At 44.7% G+C, this 22,500-nt stretch overlaps 1 protein-coding gene across 6 annotated transcripts in view; it reads left to right on the top strand.

Annotated features, from left to right (window-relative positions):
• Positions 1–22,500, top strand: part of LOC137431582 (lethal(2) giant larvae protein homolog 1) — a 198,180-nt gene that overhangs the window by 31,862 nt on the left and 143,818 nt on the right. The window contains exon 1 of one of the 6 annotated variants that reach the window (XM_068123081.2): positions 19,835–20,099. The exons of 4 other annotated variants lie outside the window; for them this stretch is intronic. In XM_068123081.2, coding sequence (XP_067979182.2) covers positions 20,061–20,099 — 39 coding nt within the window. In that variant the 5' untranslated portion in view covers positions 19,835–20,060. Of the gene's footprint in view, positions 1–19,834; positions 20,100–22,500 lie in introns of those variants that run through there. One more of the 6 variants, XM_078780750.1, reaches the window with a different exon arrangement.

The following is a 22,500-nucleotide window of genomic DNA, read 5'->3' on the forward strand; positions in this document are numbered from 1 at the left end:
CTTAATGGCGTCGATGAAGGGAGGCTGCAAAATGGACGAGGGGGCCTACTCTTATTTGTTTGATGCAACGCAGATGCAACTATTGGGAATGGCCTTATCTAAACACAGACTATGAAATAACTGACGTCCTAAGGTGACCGACGTGTTGCTTGTGGCCAACCTATGGGGTGCTACCTTTAACCTTTAATGATGTTATATTTACAAGTGTGGGTTCTCAAAACCGCAACAATATATATATATATTCCCAAGTTCACTCCCAAGCCGACAAGGACCACCTACAACTCTACAAAGATGCCCTCTCCCACGCCCCGCTCCGCCTACTACTCTCAAATTATCCACTCTGGCTCCGGAAACCCAAAAGCACTCTTCTCGACAATAAACAAACTCCTCCGCCCCCTGGACACCACCACCCAGTCATTCACAGTAGACAACTGCATCTCCTTCCTTTCTTTCTTCCAACGCAAAATTGACAACATCTACAACAGCTTGACCACCGCCGCACCCGCTCCCCCTCCAACCACCTGCCCCCCCTTATCCTGCCTTCCCCTGTCTCAATTCTCCCCGGTCTCCCCTACTGACCTCTCTGAACTCCTCATAGGAATGAAAACTGCCACCTGCACTCTTGACCCCATCCCCTCAAGGCCTCCCTCCCTGCTCTCTCTCCACTTATCATTGCAACAATAAACTCCTCCCTGTCTACAGGCATCGTCCCACCATCCCTCAAAATTGCTGCTGTTACCCCCATTCTGAAAAAACCTGGACTCAACCCTGACACCCTAAATAACTTCAGACCCATCTCCAACCTACCCTTTCTGTCAAAAGTTTTGGAACGCGCTGTAGCCCGCTCAACTCAAACATCACCTCTCTGCCAATAACCTGGATGAAACATTCCAATCCGGCTTCCGCTCCAACCACAGTACTGAAACTGCTCTCCTCAAAATCACAAACGACCTTCTCCTCTCCTCTGACGCTGGCAACCTCAACATTCTCGTCCTCCTCGACCTCAGCGCTGCCTTTGACACCATCGATCACACCATCCTCCTCACCTGACTTGAATCCACCTTTAACGTTACCGGCACTGCCCTCTCTTGGATTAAATCATACCTCTCTGACAGACACCAGTTCATCTCCATCAATAACTGCAAATCCCCCACTGCTCCCCTCCCCCAAGGTGTCCCCCAAGGTTCAGTTCTTGGCCCCCTCCTCTTCATCCTTTACCTGTCCCCCCTCGGTCACTTAATCCGCCGTCATGGTCTCCAATTCCACTGCTTCGCCGATGACATCCAGCTTTTCATCTCCACCAAGTCCGTCTCCACCGACACCCACTCTATCCTGACAAACTGCATCTCTGAAATAAAATCCTGGCTTCAAATCAACTTCCTCAAACTTAACTGTGATAAATCTGAAATAATCATCATTGGCCCAAAAACGCTCACAAAATCCACCCATAACTTTGCCCTCAACATCGACGGTATCCCAGTATCCACCTCCCCTCTCATCCGGAATCTTGGCGTCATCTTTGACCAAACCCACTCCTTCGACAAATACACTAAACAGATCACAAAGACAGCCTTCTTTCACCTGAAAAACATCGCCCGTCTCCGCTCATCCCTCTCCTCCACGGCTGCAGAAACCCTCATCCACGCCTTCATCACCTCCCGTCTGGACTACTGCAATAGCCTCCTCTATGGTTCACCCTCAACAATCACCAATAAACTCCAATACATTCAGAACTCCGCTGCCCGTCTACTCACCCATTCCCGGACCCGTGACCACATCACCCCCGTCCTTTACAAGCTTCACTGGCTCCCCATCTCCCAGAGAATCCAGTACAAAATCCTCCTCTTGACCTACAAAGCCCTCCATAACCTGGCCCCATCCTACCTGGCTGACCTCCTCTCCAGACACACTCCCACCCACAACCTCTGCTCTGCTGGTACCAACCTCCTGACCCCCCCCCCCCCATCCGGACCAAATTCAGATCCTGGGGGGACAGGGCCTTCTCCATCGCTGCTCCCACCCTCTGGAACTCACTACCTCACACCATCAGAGACTCCTCCTCACTCACCACATTCAAAACATCACTAAAGACCCACCTGTTCAGCACTGCATTCAACATTCAACCCACAGCATTTAACCCCTGACTATCACTTCTCCTTCTCCCTCCTTTTGCTTTAAATATTTCCCTATTGATTCGTCTTTTTGCAATTGTTGTTTTCATGTTTTGTTATGCATTATGTTTTGCACTCTGTCAAAGCGCCTTTGGGCTTCATGAAAAGCGCTATACAAAATAAATGAATTATATATATATATATATATATATATATATATATATATATATATTACACACACACACACACACACACACACACACACACACAGACTTGGCATTTAATATGGAATATTTTTTTATCCTTGACTTGGGTTTACTTTCTTAACTCGGTATATCAATCTGTTGAGTTTCTTTTACACTTTGGTGATTTATTTGTTAAAAGAACCATGTCACTGATTGTCTGTCGCAGCAAGAAGTCAACAACAGGATTATATCACAGGTGGCGTGGCAAAATGTACGGACAGGTGCATTTGATGATTTGCTTCACAGTCGGGTATACAAGGGTTGTTGCTTTCTGTATTAGTGGAAAACAACTGCTGCACGTCTCCAAAAGTTATTGCCACTTCCTCTGGAGATGGTCCGTCAACTCGACAATGCTGTTTGTTATGGAGTGGTGGCTTTACGAAATTACGGCATGAAACAGCGTGCTATTGCTCGCCAGTATGGCATCACTCAAGGTCAGGTGTCAAAGATCCTGAAACGAAATGCTCAGAGGGGTGTCCCTACTCCAATACTGAGGCCAGGACATCCCCGCAGAACCACGAGGAGGGATGATCGACAGCTGCACCGGTTAGTCCGCAATTGCCGTACCAAGTCAGCTAATCGGCTTAGGACTGAGTGGCAGCAACTGACAAATGTGCCTGTATCCAGAAGGCTAGTCAACGAACGACTGGTTCAAGCAGGCTGTCGTGCCAGGCGTCCCCTGAGAAAGCCACGCCTGACCAGACAACACCGCCAGCGCCGATTGCAGTGGGCCAGAGAGCACCGTCAATGGCAGCCAGGACACTGGAATCACGTGATCTTCAGTGACGAGTCTAGATTTCTGGTCTATCGTCAAGATGGCCGCGTCCGAGTGCGCAGACAAGTGAATGAAGCCTACAACAAAGATTGTATAGTGCCAAGAGTCCAAGCTGGAGGTGGTGGGGTGACCGTTTGGGCTGCTTTTCATGCAGGGGGCAAAACTGACCTGGTTGTTCTGAATGGAAACCTGAACCAGTTCAAGTACAGGGCCATTCTGGAAGAAACATTGCTTCCATTTGCTCGTGCAGCCTTTCGAGGAAACTTTGTCTTCCAAGATGACAATGCACGGCCTCATCGTGCTCGCATGATCCAACACTTTCTTGCTGACCGTGGTGTAGAGCATATGGAGTGGCCTGCCATGTCCCCGGATATGAATCCGATAGAGAGCTTGTGGGCAGAATTAACGCGTCAAATCGACCACTTGGACCAGCAGCGGACCTCTGTGCGTGAATTGCAGCAGGCTATTGTCACTGCATCGCAAGCGATTCCTGTCCAAACCATGGCAAATCTCGTGAACAGCATGCCTCAACATATGTACGTGCTCTCCTGAATGCTCGTGGGGGTTACACGAAGTGCTGAACTGTAATTTTACTGTCCGTAATCCCAGTCGTAATTTAACTTTTGTTTTTGTTAAAAAAATTTTTGGCTAATGTGCAAAATAAAGATACTTCTGGAAAACGTACAGACGTTTAACACAGTACTGTCCATGAATTGAGTTTGATATCGGTTTACATCACTTTCAAGGATCAATTTATTTGTTTTGAAATGTCAAATGTGGTTTTTGTTTCTTTTAAAGGTCACATTAACAAAATCTAGAATAATTTCAACATAATTCCAATGAACTTTTGGTTCTAAGACATCTTGAAAAGTAAGTTCACCCCCACAAAAAAGTATTCCATATTAAATGCTGTGTGTGTGTGTGTGTGTGTGTGTGTGTGTGTGTGTGTGTGTGTGTGTGTGTGTGTGTGTGTGTGTGTGTGTGTGTGTGTGTGTGTGTGTGTGTGTGTGTGTGTGTGTATGTATGTATAGGATATATAGATATGCATGATCTCTGAGTGGTGGACTAGTTATGATAAAACTTGGTGGATGAGTTGTTTAGGTGGCGAGAACAAGCGATTAGATTTTGGTTACGGTTCGGATGCAGATCCCATCTATCAGTGGGATCCAAAACATAATCTTTTCAACCTTGCGGAGGTGTGAGCTCTGGCGTGTGCTGTTCTGCAGGGTTCTCCAAGGTTAAGCTCAGTGCATCGAGTGGTTTGTAGAGACGAGATCCGACACGCATGTTCAGCCTAATTTCCGTACAAAGTAGGGGCGGTATCTGCCATTGCGGACATGTATCAGAGAGGGGTACAAAAGGTTTAAGGAGATTGGAAATTGTCAAAAACAGAAAAGTATCGGTCGACCAAGCACAAGTGCAGCAAACATGGAACGAGTGCGTGAATCATTTCAACAAAGTCCCAGAAAATCAATCCGACCCGCATCCAGAAAACTGAGACTACCAACCACCACTGTACACACGATTTTGCATAAAAGACTGAAGCTTTATGCCGATACAGTGCAGATTCTGCAGGAACTCAAACAAAATGATGGACCCAAATGCAAGGCGTTTGCCTTGGAAATGCTCATTCGCATAAAAGGATAATGAAGATTACCTGAAAAAGGTCATGTTCACAGACGAAGCTTGTTTTCATGTATCGGGGAAGGTCAACTAGCACAATATGAGGATCTCCGGCTCTGAAACCCTCACGTGGTCATTGAACACACACGCAACAGTCCAAAGGTCAATGTGTGGTGTGGCCTTCTCCATGACTGATTGCTGGGTCCGTTTTTCTTTGTGTAGGATACAGTGACCTCATGAATTTACATGATCATGTTGGAAGGATTAGCCTTCCCTCAGATTGAAGACCATCAACCCAATATCATTTTTCAACTGGAAGGTGCTCCACCTCATTTGGCCTTAGTCATTCAAGCCTTCCCTTCATGAAAAATTTCCAGGTCGATGGATTGCCCGAGACAGACCAACCGCCTGGCCCCCACAATCACCAGACATCATCCCCCCTTGATTTTTTTCTGTTGAGGTTTGTCCAAGATGTCTACACCACCAAGGTGGTAAAGCTACAGGATCTTCGTTCTCGGATCATAGCTGCATGCGCACTGGTGGATGCAAACATGCCGAGCCGAACATGGCAAGAATTCATTTACTGCCTTAATGTCTTGCGTGTGAAAAACAGAGCTCATATTGAAGTGTATTGATTGTGTGCACAAAACTATATGAGTTTCTGTATCATATAAACTAAAGGGTTAGTATCATTTGCGGTTTTAAATATATTAACAACCAAAGTTGTCTGGGTCTTTTTGGAACACCCTGTATTTTTTTTGTGTGTGTGTTTTGGTGGTATTATCCTTACCCCACCCTGGCTGCACCCTCCCATTTGAGTTATCATTGCTGTCCTTTGTGTGGGATCGATATAATGTGTGAAACAGCTTGTGTGCAAAACCTTTCGTTTTTGTAGGGGACACGCGTCCATTCATACTTGTTTTGGAATAAAAGACAGCTAAAATGAATTTTGGGAATGAGTACAGTGATGTTCTTTGGGTTGGTGTGTTTACTCTCCATCTCCATCTATGCATCATGATGTTGTGATCCCACGATAAAATGTCATATTCGTTGTTAATTTGCTCATTAGCTACCTGTCTTTGTCATATATGACTTGTGTAACAGTACATATATCTCCCAATAATTTATATCCATTGTCCATCACAACCGTAAGATGGTGGTTTAGAAAATAAATAAAACAAGTACTGTATTTGCTTGCCCCTTTAGTCAGGATTCTTGATGTTAATTTTTTTGTCCTTTTTGTTTTGGTTTTATTTCTGTCATTTTGCACAGTTGAACTCCAGTTGGCCACCCTCCCCCTTCCACCGCAAGCTTCACTGACTCATTTGTAGGCTTTGTGCTTTGACACTGCAGCTTGAAAGTTCACTGTGCAATGTGGACGTGATCTGCATGCATCCTCATGCCCTTTGTCCTAGCTTGCATTTTCAATTCCCACCAATGATTGATCAGAAATAGGATGCGTTTTGTTTGTTGCTGCTCAGTCCACCAAAGACTATTTTTATTCCTTTTGGTTTTGTGATTCTGGTTCAATGGTGGTTGGTTCATTTGCCGTCATCTTTCTGATACAGCTGTACTTAGATCCTAAATCGTTGATACTGCTTGTTGCCTTCTGTGGGGGTTGACTTTTCCCCTCGTACTAGTTTCCTTAAGCCTGGTTTTGGCTTAGTGGTTAAGGTGGCTGTCTTAAGATCCCAGGGTCTTTCGTTTAAGCCCCTGCCATGCCATTGAAATAACACCAAGTGGGTCGACTCAGATTGTCATCCTTCTGAGCTTGGAAAAGTGAGTAACAGCTCACTGGCAACAGTGGCACTGCATCAGCAGAACAACTGCACTTCCAGAAATGATGCAACCAGCAGCCAGAGGCTGCATATGAAAGAGCAACTAGTTTTCTTGAGTGAGCTGCCATTCTTGGCATAATGCTTCTTTTAAATACGACTAGCTACGAGTGTTATTATTTTCATTATTTTACTCATGTAAGTTTTGTCATTGTTTATCCCTTGGAATTTGACTTGGGCAAGTTGATTCCTATGTTGTGCATCGTGAGATATTTATTGGAGCTTTTGTAGGTTTCTGTTTATCTCAGTAGTGTTGAACTGCAACATAAGTTGTGGAGAGTCAAGGCCTTTCCTGGCCAATAAAAACGTTTTCCCAAAATCCAAGTTCCATTTTTGGACTGGGTAGTATGCAAATATAAAAACGTTACTAATGTTTGGATTTTTTTTGTCTGATTAATTATTTGCACAACTACAATGTATATATTTTGTATTGTTGTTTATCGGGCTTTGTACTTGACTTGCAATAGTTGGTCTTTGTTTCTTAGTTTTCAAACATCTAACTTGAGTATTCACTTTTATTGGCAGCCTATGTACACATTCTTTGTTACAGTTTTTGTCTGCTCTATGTTAAGGTAGTACTGTCCTCGTAGTATGACCTTGTAAGGTAAAACGTTCCTCTTTTATTTAATTTTGTTTAGAATTGAACCGTACTTTTTCTCCTTTCTTTCTGAAATACCATCCATCAATCCTTGCCTTCTCCCATTTCTTTCCCTCCAAACCTTTTCCTGCTTTATTTCTCACTCTTTGGCATCGTTATTTCCATCTTGACACCCTCCCCGTGTCCTACACCCTGCTGCTCTTTAGTTTTGTGACTTCCTGTCCTTGCTTCATGCCATACACTGAAGCTTGTTTCAACCATTTCCATTCGTACTGAATAGGAAATGAACAATGGACAGTAATCTCGACCCACTGCTGCATCAACAAACTTCTGCTGATCACTTTGTCATTTTATTTTGGCATCATGAAGTTGTCTTGTAAATACATTATGTAAAGCATCCTTTATATTTTATTTTCATCAACATAACTTATTTTGCATCAATAGCTTCTGCGATGGCAATAGATCGAAGTGACCATGCCAGACATTCCAAGGTGTTCAAACTCTATTATGATAAAAACTTTAAAAATATCTTCAATCTGTCGATGCAATCATCGACAACATCGGGGAACCCGATCGAAGCAAGGGTGGAAATCACTCCATTTATGACGACAGAATGTCTGATGCCCCACATGGAGATCGGTTTCTGAGGTTTGGGACATAGAATGTAGGGGCAATAACAGGGAGATCAGGAGAAGTGATGGAAGTATTGGTCAGAAGAAGAGTGGACATATGTTGTGCGCAGGAGACGAGATGGAAGGGAAGAGGTGTGAGAATGGTGAAGGGTAGGCAGGGACAGAAATACAAATTTTTGTGGCAAGGGTGCCCGGAAGGCATGCATGTTGTTGGTGTCCTGTTTTCTGAGGAGTTTGTAGACAGTGTGGTGAGTGTGACTAGAGTGAGTGAAAGGTTTATGATGGTGAAAATGATGATTGTAAAGACCTTGGTGAACGTCATCTCAGGATATGCTCTGCAGGTCGGTCGGAGCGATGAAGAGGGACAAGTTCTGGTGTGCGATAGAGAAGCTGATGGAAAACATGAAAGATGAGGAAGTTGTTGTGGTAGGAGGAGACCTAAATGGACATGTGGGAAGGAGTATAGATGGTTTTGAGGGAGTTCATGGGGGTTCAGATATGGGGTGAGGAATGGAGAAGGTGAAAGGATTTTGGAGTTTGCTGATGGAGCTGGTTTGTTGATTTGTAATACTCATTTCCAGAAAGAGGATAATAAGCTTGTTACATACACGTCAGGTGGGTCGACGACAACCGTAGATGACCTGATGGTGCGTAGGCGAGATAGGGGGCACCTCCGGGACACAAAGGTGATACCAGGGGAAGATGCTGTTTCGCAGCACCACTTGGTTGTTTGTGACATAAGGGTGAAAGGTGCGATGAGAGCTCGGCGGATCAAGTACCAACTGAGAATGAAGGTGTGGAGGTTGAAAGAAGTGACAGTGAGGGAGGCATTAAAAGAGAGGCTTGGTGTGGCAGAGGATGATGTGGTTGAGCTTGAAAGTGGTTGGATGTCAATGAAAGATAGTCTGTTGGGAGCCGTTGGTGAGGTATGTGGATGGACAAAAGGACCACCGAGGCACTCGGAAACATGGTGGTGGGATGATGAAGTTGGAAAGAAGATTGACGAGAAGAGGAAGAAGTTCAAGTAGTGGCAGAAGGCGAAGGGTATGGGGGCAGAAAAGGCAGAGCATGAAAGTTATAAGGCAGCCAAGAAGGCTGCAAAGAAAGAGGCAGCAAAGGCGCAGGAGGCATGTAGGAAAATGTTCGGAGAACGCTTGGATTGGGAAGAGGGTCAGAGAGCAGTATTCAGGATTGCAAAGCAGACAGCGAAAGAGAGGTGTGATGTGATGGGGGTACGTTGCTTGAAGGATGAAGTGGGACAAATCGTTGTGGACCCAGATGGAATTAAAGGAAGATGGAAGAGATATATGGAAATACTGTTGAATGCAAAGAATGAATGCGATGGCAACATAGAGAGTAACCCAGTTTTAGGACAAGCAGAGAAGATAACCGAGAAGGAAGTTGAGGAAGCGATAAAAGCAATGAAGAGTAGAAAAGCGGGAGGGCCGACGGGAGTTGTGGGAGATGTGTTGAAGGCAGCGGGAAATTGGGGTGTGAAGAGAATGACAGAGATCTGCAATCTGGTGGTGAAAGAAGGCCGCATTCTAGTGGATTGGGAACTGAGTACCCTCGTCCCTCTATACAAGGGGAAAGGTGACCCTCTGGACTGTGGCTCGTATCGAGCGATAAAGTTATTGGAGCATGGAATTAAGGTATTGGAAAGGGTGTTGTAGAGGAGGATAAGGAAGAAAGTGAAGATTGACGAAATGAAGTTTGGATTGGATTTGGACGAAATGAAGAGGAACGACAGACGGGCTTTTTATTGTGAGGCAGTTGTAGGAGAAGTACATGGAGAAGAGGAAGAAGTTGTTTCTTGGGTTTGTTGATCTGGAGAAAGCATTCGATAGGGTTCCACGTGAAGTAGTGACATGGGCATTGAGGAAGTTAGGATTGGAGGAATAGTTGATCAGAGTAGTGATGGCAATGTACGAGAGAGCGCACACAGCTGTAAGGACGAAAGACAGGAACAGTGGTGAGTTTGAGGTGGAGGTGGGAGTGCATCAGGTGTCGGTACTAAGTCCACTACTATTTGTAGCTGTGATGGAGGTGCTTGCTCGGAATGTAAAGCAGGGTTTACCGTGGGAGTTGTTGTATGCAGATGGATTGGTGTTGATTGCGGAAAGTATGGATGGACTTAAGGAGAAGATGAACAAGTGGAAGGAATGTATGGAGACAAAAAGGTCTGAAGGTGAATATCGGAAAAACGAAGGTGATGGCAAGTGGTAAAGCATGTGGTGAGGTGGAAAGAACTGGGAAGTGGCCGTGTGCTGTGTGCAGGAAGGGTGTTGGAGTGAACTCCATTCAATGTACAATGTGCACTGAGTGGGTTCATCAAAAATGTAGTGGTTTGAGAGGGTCATTAACCAGTGTCAGTTACATTCAAGTGTAAGGTGTGCACAGAGGGAGCTGCAGATGGAGGAAATGTTGAGTTGTATCTTGGAGAGGACGTGAAGCTGGAAGGTGTGAAAACATTATGCTACCTCGGAGACATGCTGAATGGAGAAGGTGGATCAGACTCGGCAACGGTTACTGGAGTAAGATGTTCATGGAAGAAGTTTCGGGAACTGAGTGGAGTGCTGACGAGGAGGGGAGTTTCGTTGAAGCTGAAGGGAAAGGTGTATGCTGCATGTATGAGAAGTGTTATGATTTATGGGAGCGAGACCTGGGTAATGAACGAAGAGCAGCAACGAAGGTTGGAAAGGGTGTAATTGGGAATGGTTCGGTGGATGTGAGTATCGTTGAGAGAGAGGAAGACAAATGATTTGCGAAAGATGATGGGAATAGAGCCTGTGATGGATGCTGTGAAGAGAAACGGGTTGAGATAGTTTGGTCATTTGTTGAGGAAGGATGAAAGTGACTGGTTGAGAATAGTGATGGAAATGAATGTCGAAGGAAGTCGAGGACTGGGAAGACTGAGAAAGACTTGGCTAAAGATGGTGGAAGAAGAAATGCGGGCAAGGGGGTTAACAAGGGGAGATGTAGATTGTAGAAAATAGGGCAAAATGGAGAAGATTGTCATGGGGCCTGCAAGGTTAACCCCCGCTCTGGCAGGGAAAATGGCCTTAAAATGCCTGTTGTTGTTGTCGATGCAATCAAGATTTGACTATTTGTGTATTTACTGCATGTCCATCCTACCAGTCAAACAATAATTATCATCAATATCCTATCCTTTGCTGTCATATGTACCCTCACTTTTACTTTGGTCTCCTTTATTACTTGATGAAGAGAGTTCGTGAAGAATTGGTGAAAAATCCTTTTAAAATAGCATCTTCCTCGTTAGTCCCTACCTGGAGGGCACCATCAGATTTTCGGTGGGGCAATAGGGGGTGCGGGGGGGGGGGGGGGGGGGGAGGAAAGGGGAGGGGGAGAGGATGTCCCTCCTTTATTTGTTTTTCAATAGTTTACAATTGAGATAAAACATTCCGTATGTAAATGTGAGTAACAAAGCGAAACGGAACTCAAGTTCGTGGATTTCTTCCCCCAGCTACGGCAGATATCGTGGTATTTGCATCGTGTGATGTGATTGGCTGCATCCTTTTTCAAATCGGAATCACTGTTAGCTGCAGAATGCAGTCTAGAGTACATGAGATGGAACTGAACGGCGAATGCGAATATATAACTTAAGCTATTGAAGTTTTAATTTAGAGTGGAATGATTTAATGGACCTCATTTAAAGAAAAGCTAAAATGGACATTAGGAAGTTTTTTGTGAAAGCGATTGTTGAGCTGCACAACGTTTTCTTCCACGTCGATGGTGGATGATTCACAACCGGATATTATAAACTGACCCACGTCGGATCCAGCCACCGCTGCATACCTCGCTTCTCGACGCCGTATCATTGCAAGTACAGCAAGATAACCTCAAACCTTTGGTAGCAGTGAGTATTGCTTCTCTCAGCACGCATTCTATTGAAGATGATGTGAGAAGCGTAAATGTTAGATCTCGGAGAAAAAAATCATGGGGCCTAATCAACCACATCCGACTGATTTTTCCAAAGAGAATATATGGAAAAAAACAGTCGTTATTTTAAAGTTTTCTTCTACAACAAATTCCCTTGGGTTGAATATTGTGTTCAACAACATCCTGTCTTCTGCTTTCGCTGCCGTCACTTCCACTCAGAACAAGAAGAAAAAGACATACAATGTCTTAACCCCCATGGTTGTATACACTCATGTATTGTCTTTTTGCCAAGTATGAACAAAATCGGTCGATACATATTCCGAGATATGGTTGCAAACAGACGGACGGACAAGACCCAATCCATAAGCCCCCTTTCAGACCAAGTCCAACAGGGGCTAAAAAGGTTATGCTGAGCATTCATTTATCAAAAAAGGCGTGCAGTATTGGAAGAAATTCTCAGAAAAATTGTCTAAACATGCCGTCTTTCATGTTCATTTGAAATGTATGGAAAAGTGGCAATGTTTCAAACATAATGAATAAACAGTATTGGTAGAAGCGAAGCTTTCGGAAAGTCATAAAAGCACCATTGAGAGAAACAGGGATTACCTTTCAAAGGTTTGTGACATTGTCAAGTTACTTTCAAAGCTTGGCTTACCGTTTTGTGGGCACAATGAGGGCAAGGAATCTCCATTGAAAGGGAATTTCCTTGACTTTTGTGATTTTTCTTTTCAAAGTATGACAAATTATAATAAAATGTAGGCTTTTAATTGCACCAGCCCTGAATTTCAAAATGAAGTGCTACAGATCTGTGCAGATTTGGTTCTCAAAAAAATTGTACAGGCAGTGTGAATAAGACCAGGTTTTTTTGGTATAATGGTAGATAAGGCCAGATCTTTCAAGACAGAGCAGCTTTCAGTTTGTATCAGCTATGCATCATAACAGATATGCTCAACCATGATGGAAGAAAGAATTTTTTTTCCACTGCCTCTTCACATAGAAGGCGATTTAACTGCAAAGCTGATTCTGGAGGACATAGAATGACATAGAATGACATAGAATGACATAGAATGACATAGAATGACATAGATGACATGGATGACATGGATGACATAGAATGACATAGAATGACATAGAATGACATGGATGACATGGATGACATAGATGATATAGATGACATTGATGACATTGATGACATTGAGGACATTTACGCTAACCAAAGGGAAAGATGATTGCACCTACATTAGTCACTAAGGTAAGAACAATATTTATATTAAGCCAATGTTTATGTATGTGTAACACTGGGGAGACATGATTCATAAAGTGCATTTAATTCAAGAATTTGTTATTTTGCTAATATTGGTGGTCGCTGGTAAACATCTCAAATAATTAGGCTAAAACAAAAAACAAGGGCGATTAAATAATGGACTTAAACTGTATTTGTGATTTAATGTACACTGTAACAACACTAACAAAGGGTAATACTGGAAGTCGCACCTCGCCACCCATTTTTAATATTAATCCCCCTGCCCCTCCACTCTTGAAATAGAGAAGTAAAACGACGCCTATGCCAGTGGAGACTATAGGTATGTTCTCCGTCTGTCCGTCCGTCCCATCTGTGGGTTTCTGCTTATTTCACACCCTTTAAGATATTCAACTGCAACTTGGCACATGACTTTATTATAAGTTACGGAACAAGTTTGAGTTTTGGTGCCTTTCACCAATTTTTCACGAAGTTATGCCCTTTTTGAACTTAGAAAATATCACTACTAGCAGAAGTACCTGGCATTGCCAGGCGGGGGAGGGGAGGGGGAGGGGGAGGGGGAAGGGGGGAGGGGAAGGGGGAAGGGGAGGGGAGGGGGAGGGGGAGGGGAGGGAGGGGGAGGGGAGGAGGGTGAGGAGTGGGGAAGGGGGAGGGTAAGGGGGGAAGGGGAGGGTAAGGGGGGAAGGGGTAGGGTGTAGGGGGAATGGAGGAAGGTAGGTGGAGGGGGAAGGGAGGGGGAAGGGGAGAATGGAGGGGGGGAGGGCGGAGGGGAAGGGGAGGATGGAGGGGGGAGGGGAGGACAGAGGGAGAGGAGGGGGAGGGGGAAGGAGGGGGGGAAGGGGAGGAGGAAGAGGGGGGGAGGGTAAGGGGGAAAGGGGAGGGAGTAGGGTAGAGGGAGAAGGGAGGGGTATGGTGGAGGGGGAAGGGGAGGATGGAGGGGGGAGGGGAATGGGGGGAAGGGGAGGGGGGAGGGGAGGGGGAAGGGGGGAGGGGAGGTAACATTACATTACACACACACAAACTGTGTTTTATGTTCAATGGTCTGGCGGCGGGGATGGAACATCACGTGATCGCTCTGAGCGAATCAGCGCGCTGCTCTGCCACCGGCTCCGATTCCGTGTATAATATTCCTCGCTGAAAAAAAATCTATGTGAAACATGCTACTATCTATGCTAAATCATGCTAAATGCTAATCATGCTAAAATCTATGCTACTTGCTGTGAGTTTATGGCGGCAAGGAACATCACGTGATCGCTCTGAGCGAATCAGCGCGCTGCTCTGCCACCGGCTCAGATTCCATGTATAATATTCCTCGCTGAAAAAAAATATGGATCGAAAGATGAAAGAAACAAAAAACCTATGTGGTGTGAATGGCAATGTTCCTCGCTGAAATGTGAAAAAACGCAATCGCTTTTTCGCTCTGAATTACGTGCGAACGCATTACTGTGAGTTTATGGCGGCAAGGAACATCACGTGATCGCTCTGAGCGAATCAGCGCGCTGCTCTGCCACCGCCTCAGATTCCGTGCATAATGTTCCTCGCTGAAATGCGCTGAGGTAAAAATATGGTAAAAAAATATTATGAAATAATTTTTTTTAGGTCGGCCATGTTCTTCCCAGGCTCAATGGCCATGTCTATGCCAAATATCAAGCACGTGAGCCTCTCCGTTTAGGAGTCTATCTGTAACATTACACACACACACACACACACACAAACTGTGTTTTATATTGTTGTGGATATGAGAATTGTGTTTTTTTATTGTGGTAAAATGTCACCCTCCTTCCTCCAGTTGTTGTGTATAAAGGTCAAATGGCATCCCTTAGTTAGGTCATATACAATCACGTAGCCAAATCATAGATTTCCTCCTTGTTGGTAGTTATTTCCTTATTCTGTGTATTAGGTTAAGGCTCTGTTTTCCACTAGTTAACACTGCATTGCATCGAATTCAAACAAGGTAGATTCCCTGCACATCCCCCCTTTCGTCAATTGCCAACTGCACTGGGCGGTTTGCTGCATTCGCCACTGCTGCCCTTTGGCTGGGGCTCGCTCGAATCACCCCAAAACCTCCATTACGCACGCGGTCAAGTTGGGAAGGAAAGGCGTGTCTCAACCTCGTCATCGGAGGGTGGGGCCAGGAGAGCCCCTACAACCAACCAAGCACGAGGGGTTTGGCTTGAGAGGGCAGAGGAAGAGCGATCGGGGAGGTTCGTAAAGGTTAGAGGGTGGGGCTTATATAACCCGCGGGAGACGCCCCCACCTCAGATGAGTCCAGATGAGCTATGCAGATGAGTCCGGGAAAAGCACGCGACGTCCCCACGGCGGCAAAAGAGACGATTACGTTCAAGAGAGAGAGAGAACCCGTCACGCCAGACCCCCCACCAGCAGGTTGGCTCCACCAGGCAGCTTCGACCCGTAACCCCACGGGAACCAGGATCGGTGGCATCGGTGGCCGTCGAGGTCCAGCCCGACGTCCCGTGTGGGATCAAGCTCCAGCCAGCTCCGTGCCTTCCTCCCCTTCTCTGCCGTCCCAAACCATTCCTGCCATTCCTGTCATCATCCCCCGTGTAAGTGTACTTGTAGTCTGTCTTTTGTCTTGTCCTGGGGTATAAGTTAAGTCTGTATAAGCTAGAAATTGCACTGTGTCCTTCTGGTCCGTCCCTCTTTCTTCATTATTTTATTATCCTTCCTTCCTTGGTTTCTTTCATTGTGTAAATAGTAATAATAAATAATAGTCGTATTTCCAACCTTTTGCCTTCGTCGTCTTCTTCTTCACATCCGTCGTCTTTGTCTTTTCCCCATTGAATACCTGTGGCACGATTTGGCCAACGGTCAGGATCGGGTTAGTCTTTGTTAACGGTTCGTGCCGCGGCTGCCATCCGCTCGGCAAATTAACATCTTATCCGCGGTCGCGAACGAAGCTGCTCACCTGCCTCTGGAGGGAGCTTGTGCAGCTTCAGGGACCACGTCGGTCAGTCACAAACGAGGGGACTAATCCCCCCTCGAGAAGGGATCCGAGGCCGACGTTGGGTTCCGTAACAATATATATATAGATATACATGGGTCCATTTCCAGCCACCCTGACCACTCCATTAATTTACACTGATTGGCTGGACAGATGGTCTGACTCCACACCAGATGAAGCAGCACAGATTGGCAGGTTTCAGTCCTTAGGTCTGGGTGTTGGCCCATTGCTCAGTACAATTGCAATGATCCCAGGTACAGTATATAACCACGATATATTATATATGCACATAAGCCGTACGCATGTTTTTGCTTCATGTACATAATTGTTCCTCATTCATTGTACATAAGGTTATTTTTAGCTCACCTGGAACATAGTTCCTGGGAGCTTATGGTATGGGGTGGCGTCGTCTGTCAGTCAGTCCCTAAACACTTGCAACTTCTTCACTGAAACTGCTCATGGGATTGTGACCAAACTTGGCACAAATGATAATTGGTATGTTGCAACTTAAGTTTGTTCACAGAATTAGAAAAATCGGGGTCTAGACGGGATATACGGGGTCAAAGTGGACCCGAGTTTGAGCCCCCCAAAATAGGAATTTCCTTTATCCTTTGAAACTGCACAAACTATTTCGATGAAACTTTACCACAACCTTCATCACCCGTGATGTACCAAAGTTTGTTCTTGGCATTAAAAAAAAAAAAGAAAGTCTGACCCTAAGGGTGTGTACAAGGGGGTTGCCCTCCAAAATAGGTATTTGCTTTCTTCTCAGAAACACGTGCAATTCCAATGAAACTTGACCACAACCTTCATCACACGTGTTGGACCAAAGTTTGTTAACGGCATTTAAAAAAAAAAAACGAGTTATAAGGGCATCTCCCATCTGAACACCTAACCTCCAATCTACCAACAAAAGCCTTCATCCACAGCTTGATGAAGTATTACTCTCCTATTTGGGCTGGCTTCCCTGCCTCACACACTGCTTTTTTGTACACAATGTCCTGCATTGTGGAAGAGCTAGAACACAGAACAGATCAGGAAAAAAAACAAAAAAACAGATCAGGAAGCAGGAGAATAAAAGGAACAGCAGAAAGAGAAGGGTGGGGGACACCAACAGCAGGGTTAAAACAAAAAAGAAAGGGAGACTTGGACAAATCATGGATGTGGGGAGGAATGAGGGATAGGGGATGATGCATGGAGTAGACAAGATTAATGCAAAAGCAAACTCTCAGGAGGGAAAAACTGGGAATTTGGAAAGAGGTGAGTTAATAGGGGTTTGGGGGGGCGGGGGGGGAATTGATGGTGGTGGGAAGGTTCATGTTTTTATTCGGAGATTGTGTTGAACAGCTCTGCTGAATACCTGGAAGGAAGAATCAGATTGAAAAGTATGTGCAAGTTGGTTCCACATGTAAGAAAAAGTAAGTATTGAGTGGATGTGAGCTGTGAGTCTGGATTTTGGGAGTTTCATCAGAAGGGGGTTGATGGTAGCCTGCGTGAAGAGTGGGACAGAGCACGGAAAGAGCAGAGTGTGCAAGACTAGAAAGGAGGCTGTGAAAAACTGAGTTCACCGACCTGTCTGTGAAAGGCCCATGGACTCAGCTTTGTCGTGGAAGATTCCAATGATCTTGAAGGCCTTGGTTTCCCCAATATCAAGCTGAGCAAGGTGTGAGGCAGCGGTGCCATCCCAAAGGGTATAGCAGTACTCCTTCAAGCTGTGGATGAAAGGCTTGTAGGTGGACAGGAGTTCAGGTGTGCCAAGGAAATACTTTGTATGACGGAGGATAGTTGGTGGGTGGCTTTGGAGGCCAATTTTGAAATGTGGTTTGCCCACAAAAGGTCATGGCTGATAGTGAGATCCAGGGGTTTGAATGGCCTAAATTCAAGAGGATTGTTACAAAGGTAGATGGGACGGTTTGGCATTTGACCCTTTTGGAGAGAGATAGAGATAAAGATAGTGAGAGTGGGATTGAAGATAGTGAGGGAGTTTGTTCCAGAGGTGGGAGAAAAGAGGAATGAAGGAGTGAAGGTGAGCAGAGAGACTTGATTTTGGAAGTTTCACCATAAGAGGGTTGCAGGCAGATCTTGTGTGACCTGTAGGAATATTTGGAGGACGGAGGACAGAGCACAGGCAGAGCTGGGGGAGCTAGGCCGGAGAGGAGTCGGTAGAAGACAGAAAGACCACCAACCTGCCTGCGGTGAGTGAGTGAAAGGCCCTCGGAGTTAGCTTCATCGCGGGAGATTCCAATGATTCTGAAAGCTTTGGTTTCAACAGCGTGAAGCCGAGCTAGGTGTGAGGCAGGAGCACCGGCCCAGAGGGGGGAACAGTATTCAATTGAGCTGCGGATGAAAGCCTTGTATGTGGTGAGGAGCTCAGGTGTGCCAAGGAAGGACTTCGCATGACAGAGGATGCCCAGTCGCTGCCTGGCTTTGGAGGCCAGCTTGGAAATGTGGTTTTCCCAGGAAAGATCATGGCAGATAGTGAGACCGAAAAGCTTGAGTGACAGAACTTCTTCAAGAGGATTGCTCAGAAATTAGATGGGAGGGTTGCCCAGTAGGTCTTTTCGGAGAGACATATTGAGAGTGTGAGATTTGTCAGGATTGAAAGACATATTCCAAATGTTTAACTATCTTGTGATTCTATCAAGTTATGGAGAGAGGCAAGAGGCTGCAGCCTGCCTTTCTGAAGGATGAGAGATGTCACGGCAGAGGGTGAAGTCATCAGCAAATAGATTGAGGATTTTCCAGAAAGTCAGAGAGATCAATGATGGGACTGGGCTTAGCACACTGCCTTGGGGCACTCCATCCTTGACAGGGAGAGGAGATGAAAGGATTCCATTGAAAGCCACACGTTGGCCTTGGATGCCATATGCAGAGAGTTTGCAGAGTAAGGCGGGATGCTAAACTATCGAAAGCACGAGATACATCCGGAGAGACAGTCCTGAACTCATGTCTGACATTGAAGGCCTCCATCCATTGTTGGATGAGTGGAAGCAGCATGTCCCAGGTGGAGTGACGTGGTCTGAATCCAAATTGGTGATCTCGGATGAGGTTGTTGGAGAAAAGGAATGATTTCATATCAACTGCAATGATGGATTCCATGATTCTGCTGATGATTGGACAGACGTAAGCTTATAGGTCTGTAGTTAAGGGGATTGGTTTTTGCACCTTGCTTATGTAATGGGGTGATATTGGCCTCCTTCCAAAAGTCAGGCAGCATCACCCATTAATGTGCCTTTGATTTCCGCAGCATTGTGAAATTTGTATCCATTAAGACTGCTTTAATTATTTGTGCCCACTTGAAGCTATGGATTTTGTTTAAACTGTCTTGATGTGCATCTCCCTCTGACATTTACTTCCTAATTAACCTTGGGCATACCTCTTAACATGCACCTTGTGGAGATGAGTTTTCCTTATTAGAATAAGATGTTTTGTTTTTGCCTAAACTTCATGGACACCAATTGATTATCGAATTTATTTATAATTTTGGGTGCTTGCGAAGATTCCCCAATGTGTTCCATAATGATTATCAAAACGCAATATCCGGGATGATTGCTTGTGGTTTAGTGTTATTCCGAATTGCAAATGAAGCTTTTGTATTCTATTTGTGATCTGTAATAAATGAAAACGTTGAATGCGATATCAGAAATAAAAGTTAAACACCATATTGGTTGGACCCAAAGGTCCGGTTGGACAACACTTCAAAATCTTCTTGACTTCAAGGCCGTGCACAGACTGTGCTTCCTGCCTGTGTGTTGGATTTAAATTATTGAGCACAGCGATAAAGAGCAACTGTAGTTTATTAAGCTCCTTGCTTCCACCCTCCCTTTTCCTTTTGCCTTGATATTTTCACTGCGAGCAACGCCCATCCACATATTGTAATCAGCCCATGTGTATAGCTGTCAGTTCGCCGCTTCCGCATTGTACGATTAATTTACTTCTGTAAGCATTGCCGGAGTGATTGCTCGATTGCTAGCTGTTAGCCCGCCGGGTGGGCCGGGTTCAAAGTGTGTACTGCCGTTTCCTTCCTGACCGATTGAGGGACGCCCACTAACCTTTTGTGGAGGCGGTAGTTGTGGGTAAGGGGTTTGAGGTGCAGGCCTGCAGTGAGCCCAACAGCCATGATGCCTCTGAAACGAGCGACTCGCAAGCCGCTGGCTGTAAGTGTTACGCCCTGCATTGACTTGTATGTGACCGTCAGCTGCTCAACAGAGGCTGCTTGCAAACAATTGTTTGCTTGTGTTGATGAGCCAGGCTATAACTCTGTGCAGCCACTGGTATGAAAACGGGCACTTGGAGGTGGGTTCAAGGTATTCTTTTTTTTTCCCCCTCTTTTCTTCCCATTTATGCAATTGGCATTCCAGCTCGGTCATTACCAAGCAAAGTGAAGAATCCATTTGTGGCTTGCATGCTTTACAAGCACTCAATAGCGTGATCTTATCAGGTGAGAAGGTATTATCATAATCATATAGGGGTTTTATCATCATGTTCTCTCGTACTGTTTTCCTGATTCTAAAAACTAAGCCTTAAATTGATGGTCATGCAAAGTACACCCCTTATTGATCCAGTTAACAGTCTGCTTCCTTTTTAATCGTCACTTCTGCCACTTTTAAAACTCTAATTTTTATTTTTTATTTTACTTAATAAAATAAACCTTATATTGTAGAGTACCTTGTCTGTGTTAGGCTTTTATATACAGTACAGTAATACGTTCAGGCTTTACACGGCATAGTTCCTTCTACTCGTACCACACCCAGTCTGAAGGCGTGACGAGTCGTCAGTATGGCGAGTGAAAAAAACAAACAAACATCTGTGTGAAGGGATTTCCCAGGGTGAAACTTTATTTGGGAAATATACATTTTGCCTGTTGTTGTTTTTGTTGTTCCTATTGTCATCAGCATTGCAATTTGCACTTCCCATAGCTGTTTAAAAAAAAAAAATTGATTCACCCCCTCCTTCCTCCTCCAAACCCCCACTTCCTTAGAACATCATAATTACACACTCGTACTAGAACGACACTCAGTAGAGTGCGTAGCTCCCTCCGCCAGGCTGAACAGTTTAATTTGTGTATCCCACTGATGGACCGGATCTGGATCCGGACTTAAAACAAAATCAAATCGGCTTGTTCTGGTTGCCGAACCAATCGTCCACATAGTTTTGGCCGAATCCGTCCATAACATTGAGATATCCTGTTCACAGAGACAGACAGACAGACAGGGGTGAAAACATAACCTCCGCCAACCTTTGGTGGTAAAAATGTACACTGTTCCTCTTTGAAATGCAGTGAAAATATTGTTGGTTTAATATGAAGATTTGAGAATAATTCTTCACTCCCCCTCACTTTCTCCCTCACCTTTTCAGAGTTTTTTTTCATGCATCCGCCCCATAATGTGACTGGAGTCATGTTTTCTGGTTGTCCGTCCATGCGGGCTAAACGTCGTTTTTCTCGGCAACCGCATGTCCGATTAAGACGAAACTTTCAGGGTAGGAGCGATACCATGCAGAATGTTTTTGTGATAATTGTGACACAATCGGGCAATTGGTATGGCAGTCATCATGGATTAAATGCAAATAATAATAATTTTTTTTTATCAGAAACCGCTGAATGGAAAATATTGAACCTTGGCACATTGTCAAGAACTCCCAATGGGGAACAAAAGCCTGATAGACATAATCAGTGAAGTGGTATACCAGCCATAAATGTTTTAATTGAATGCCCTATCCTAAAAATCTGAAATTGCATGCATATGATTTATGACCTATTTGTATTGAAATATTAAATTTATGACATCATAGGTCACATGGTTTGGCAGCCATATTAGATTTAACCTAAAACCTTGAAAAAACATCTTCTCCCAAACCACCGAATCGATTGACTCGAAACTTTACGTGTGTCATTGACAAGGCATGGCAATTAAACGTTGATCACAAAAATATCATTGGTCAAATGATGTGGCAGCCATATTGGATTGAAGGAAAATATTAAATAATTGCATCTCTGAAACCACTTACTTACCCTATCATTGTGGAATTTTACAAAATGTCATCTAACACCATTGTTGCATATAGTTTGTAAATGATGACGTTATACTACGTATGTCACCTGGTTTGGCTGCTATATTAGCTTGAAAGCCGATAAATCCCTTCTGCGAAGCAGCTTCACCGATTGATGTGAAACCTGTCCTGTCTGGTAAAACTGTTACTTGAAAACAAAAAACAGAAAACTGTCTGGTAAAACTGTTAAAACTGATACTTGAAAACAGCTTAAGGGATTTAAATCAAACTTGTTTATATTTAGGACAGTGAACGAGGGTATCTACCCATTGTCATGTGCAGGGACTATGCAGAGGTATATTGGCAACACGGTTGCATTGCTCTAGTTTTGTAAATATGTATTATGAAATAGTGAGCATCTTGTCATGGCAACAACATGCTTGAGCTCTTTCGAATTCTGATTATCTGCTCACTTTTGTTACTCTTCCTACTTATGTTACTTGTTGTAAGTGCACATTCAAATCACTGCTGCAAATCTACGCATGATGTGGGGAGAAGCTGCAGGTC

The sequence above is a fragment of the Myxine glutinosa genome, chromosome 1, assembly GCF_964187855.1.
Source record: "Myxine glutinosa chromosome 1, kmMyxGlut1.1, whole genome shotgun sequence".
In the NCBI taxonomy this organism is placed as follows: domain Eukaryota; kingdom Metazoa; phylum Chordata; class Myxini; order Myxiniformes; family Myxinidae; genus Myxine; species Myxine glutinosa.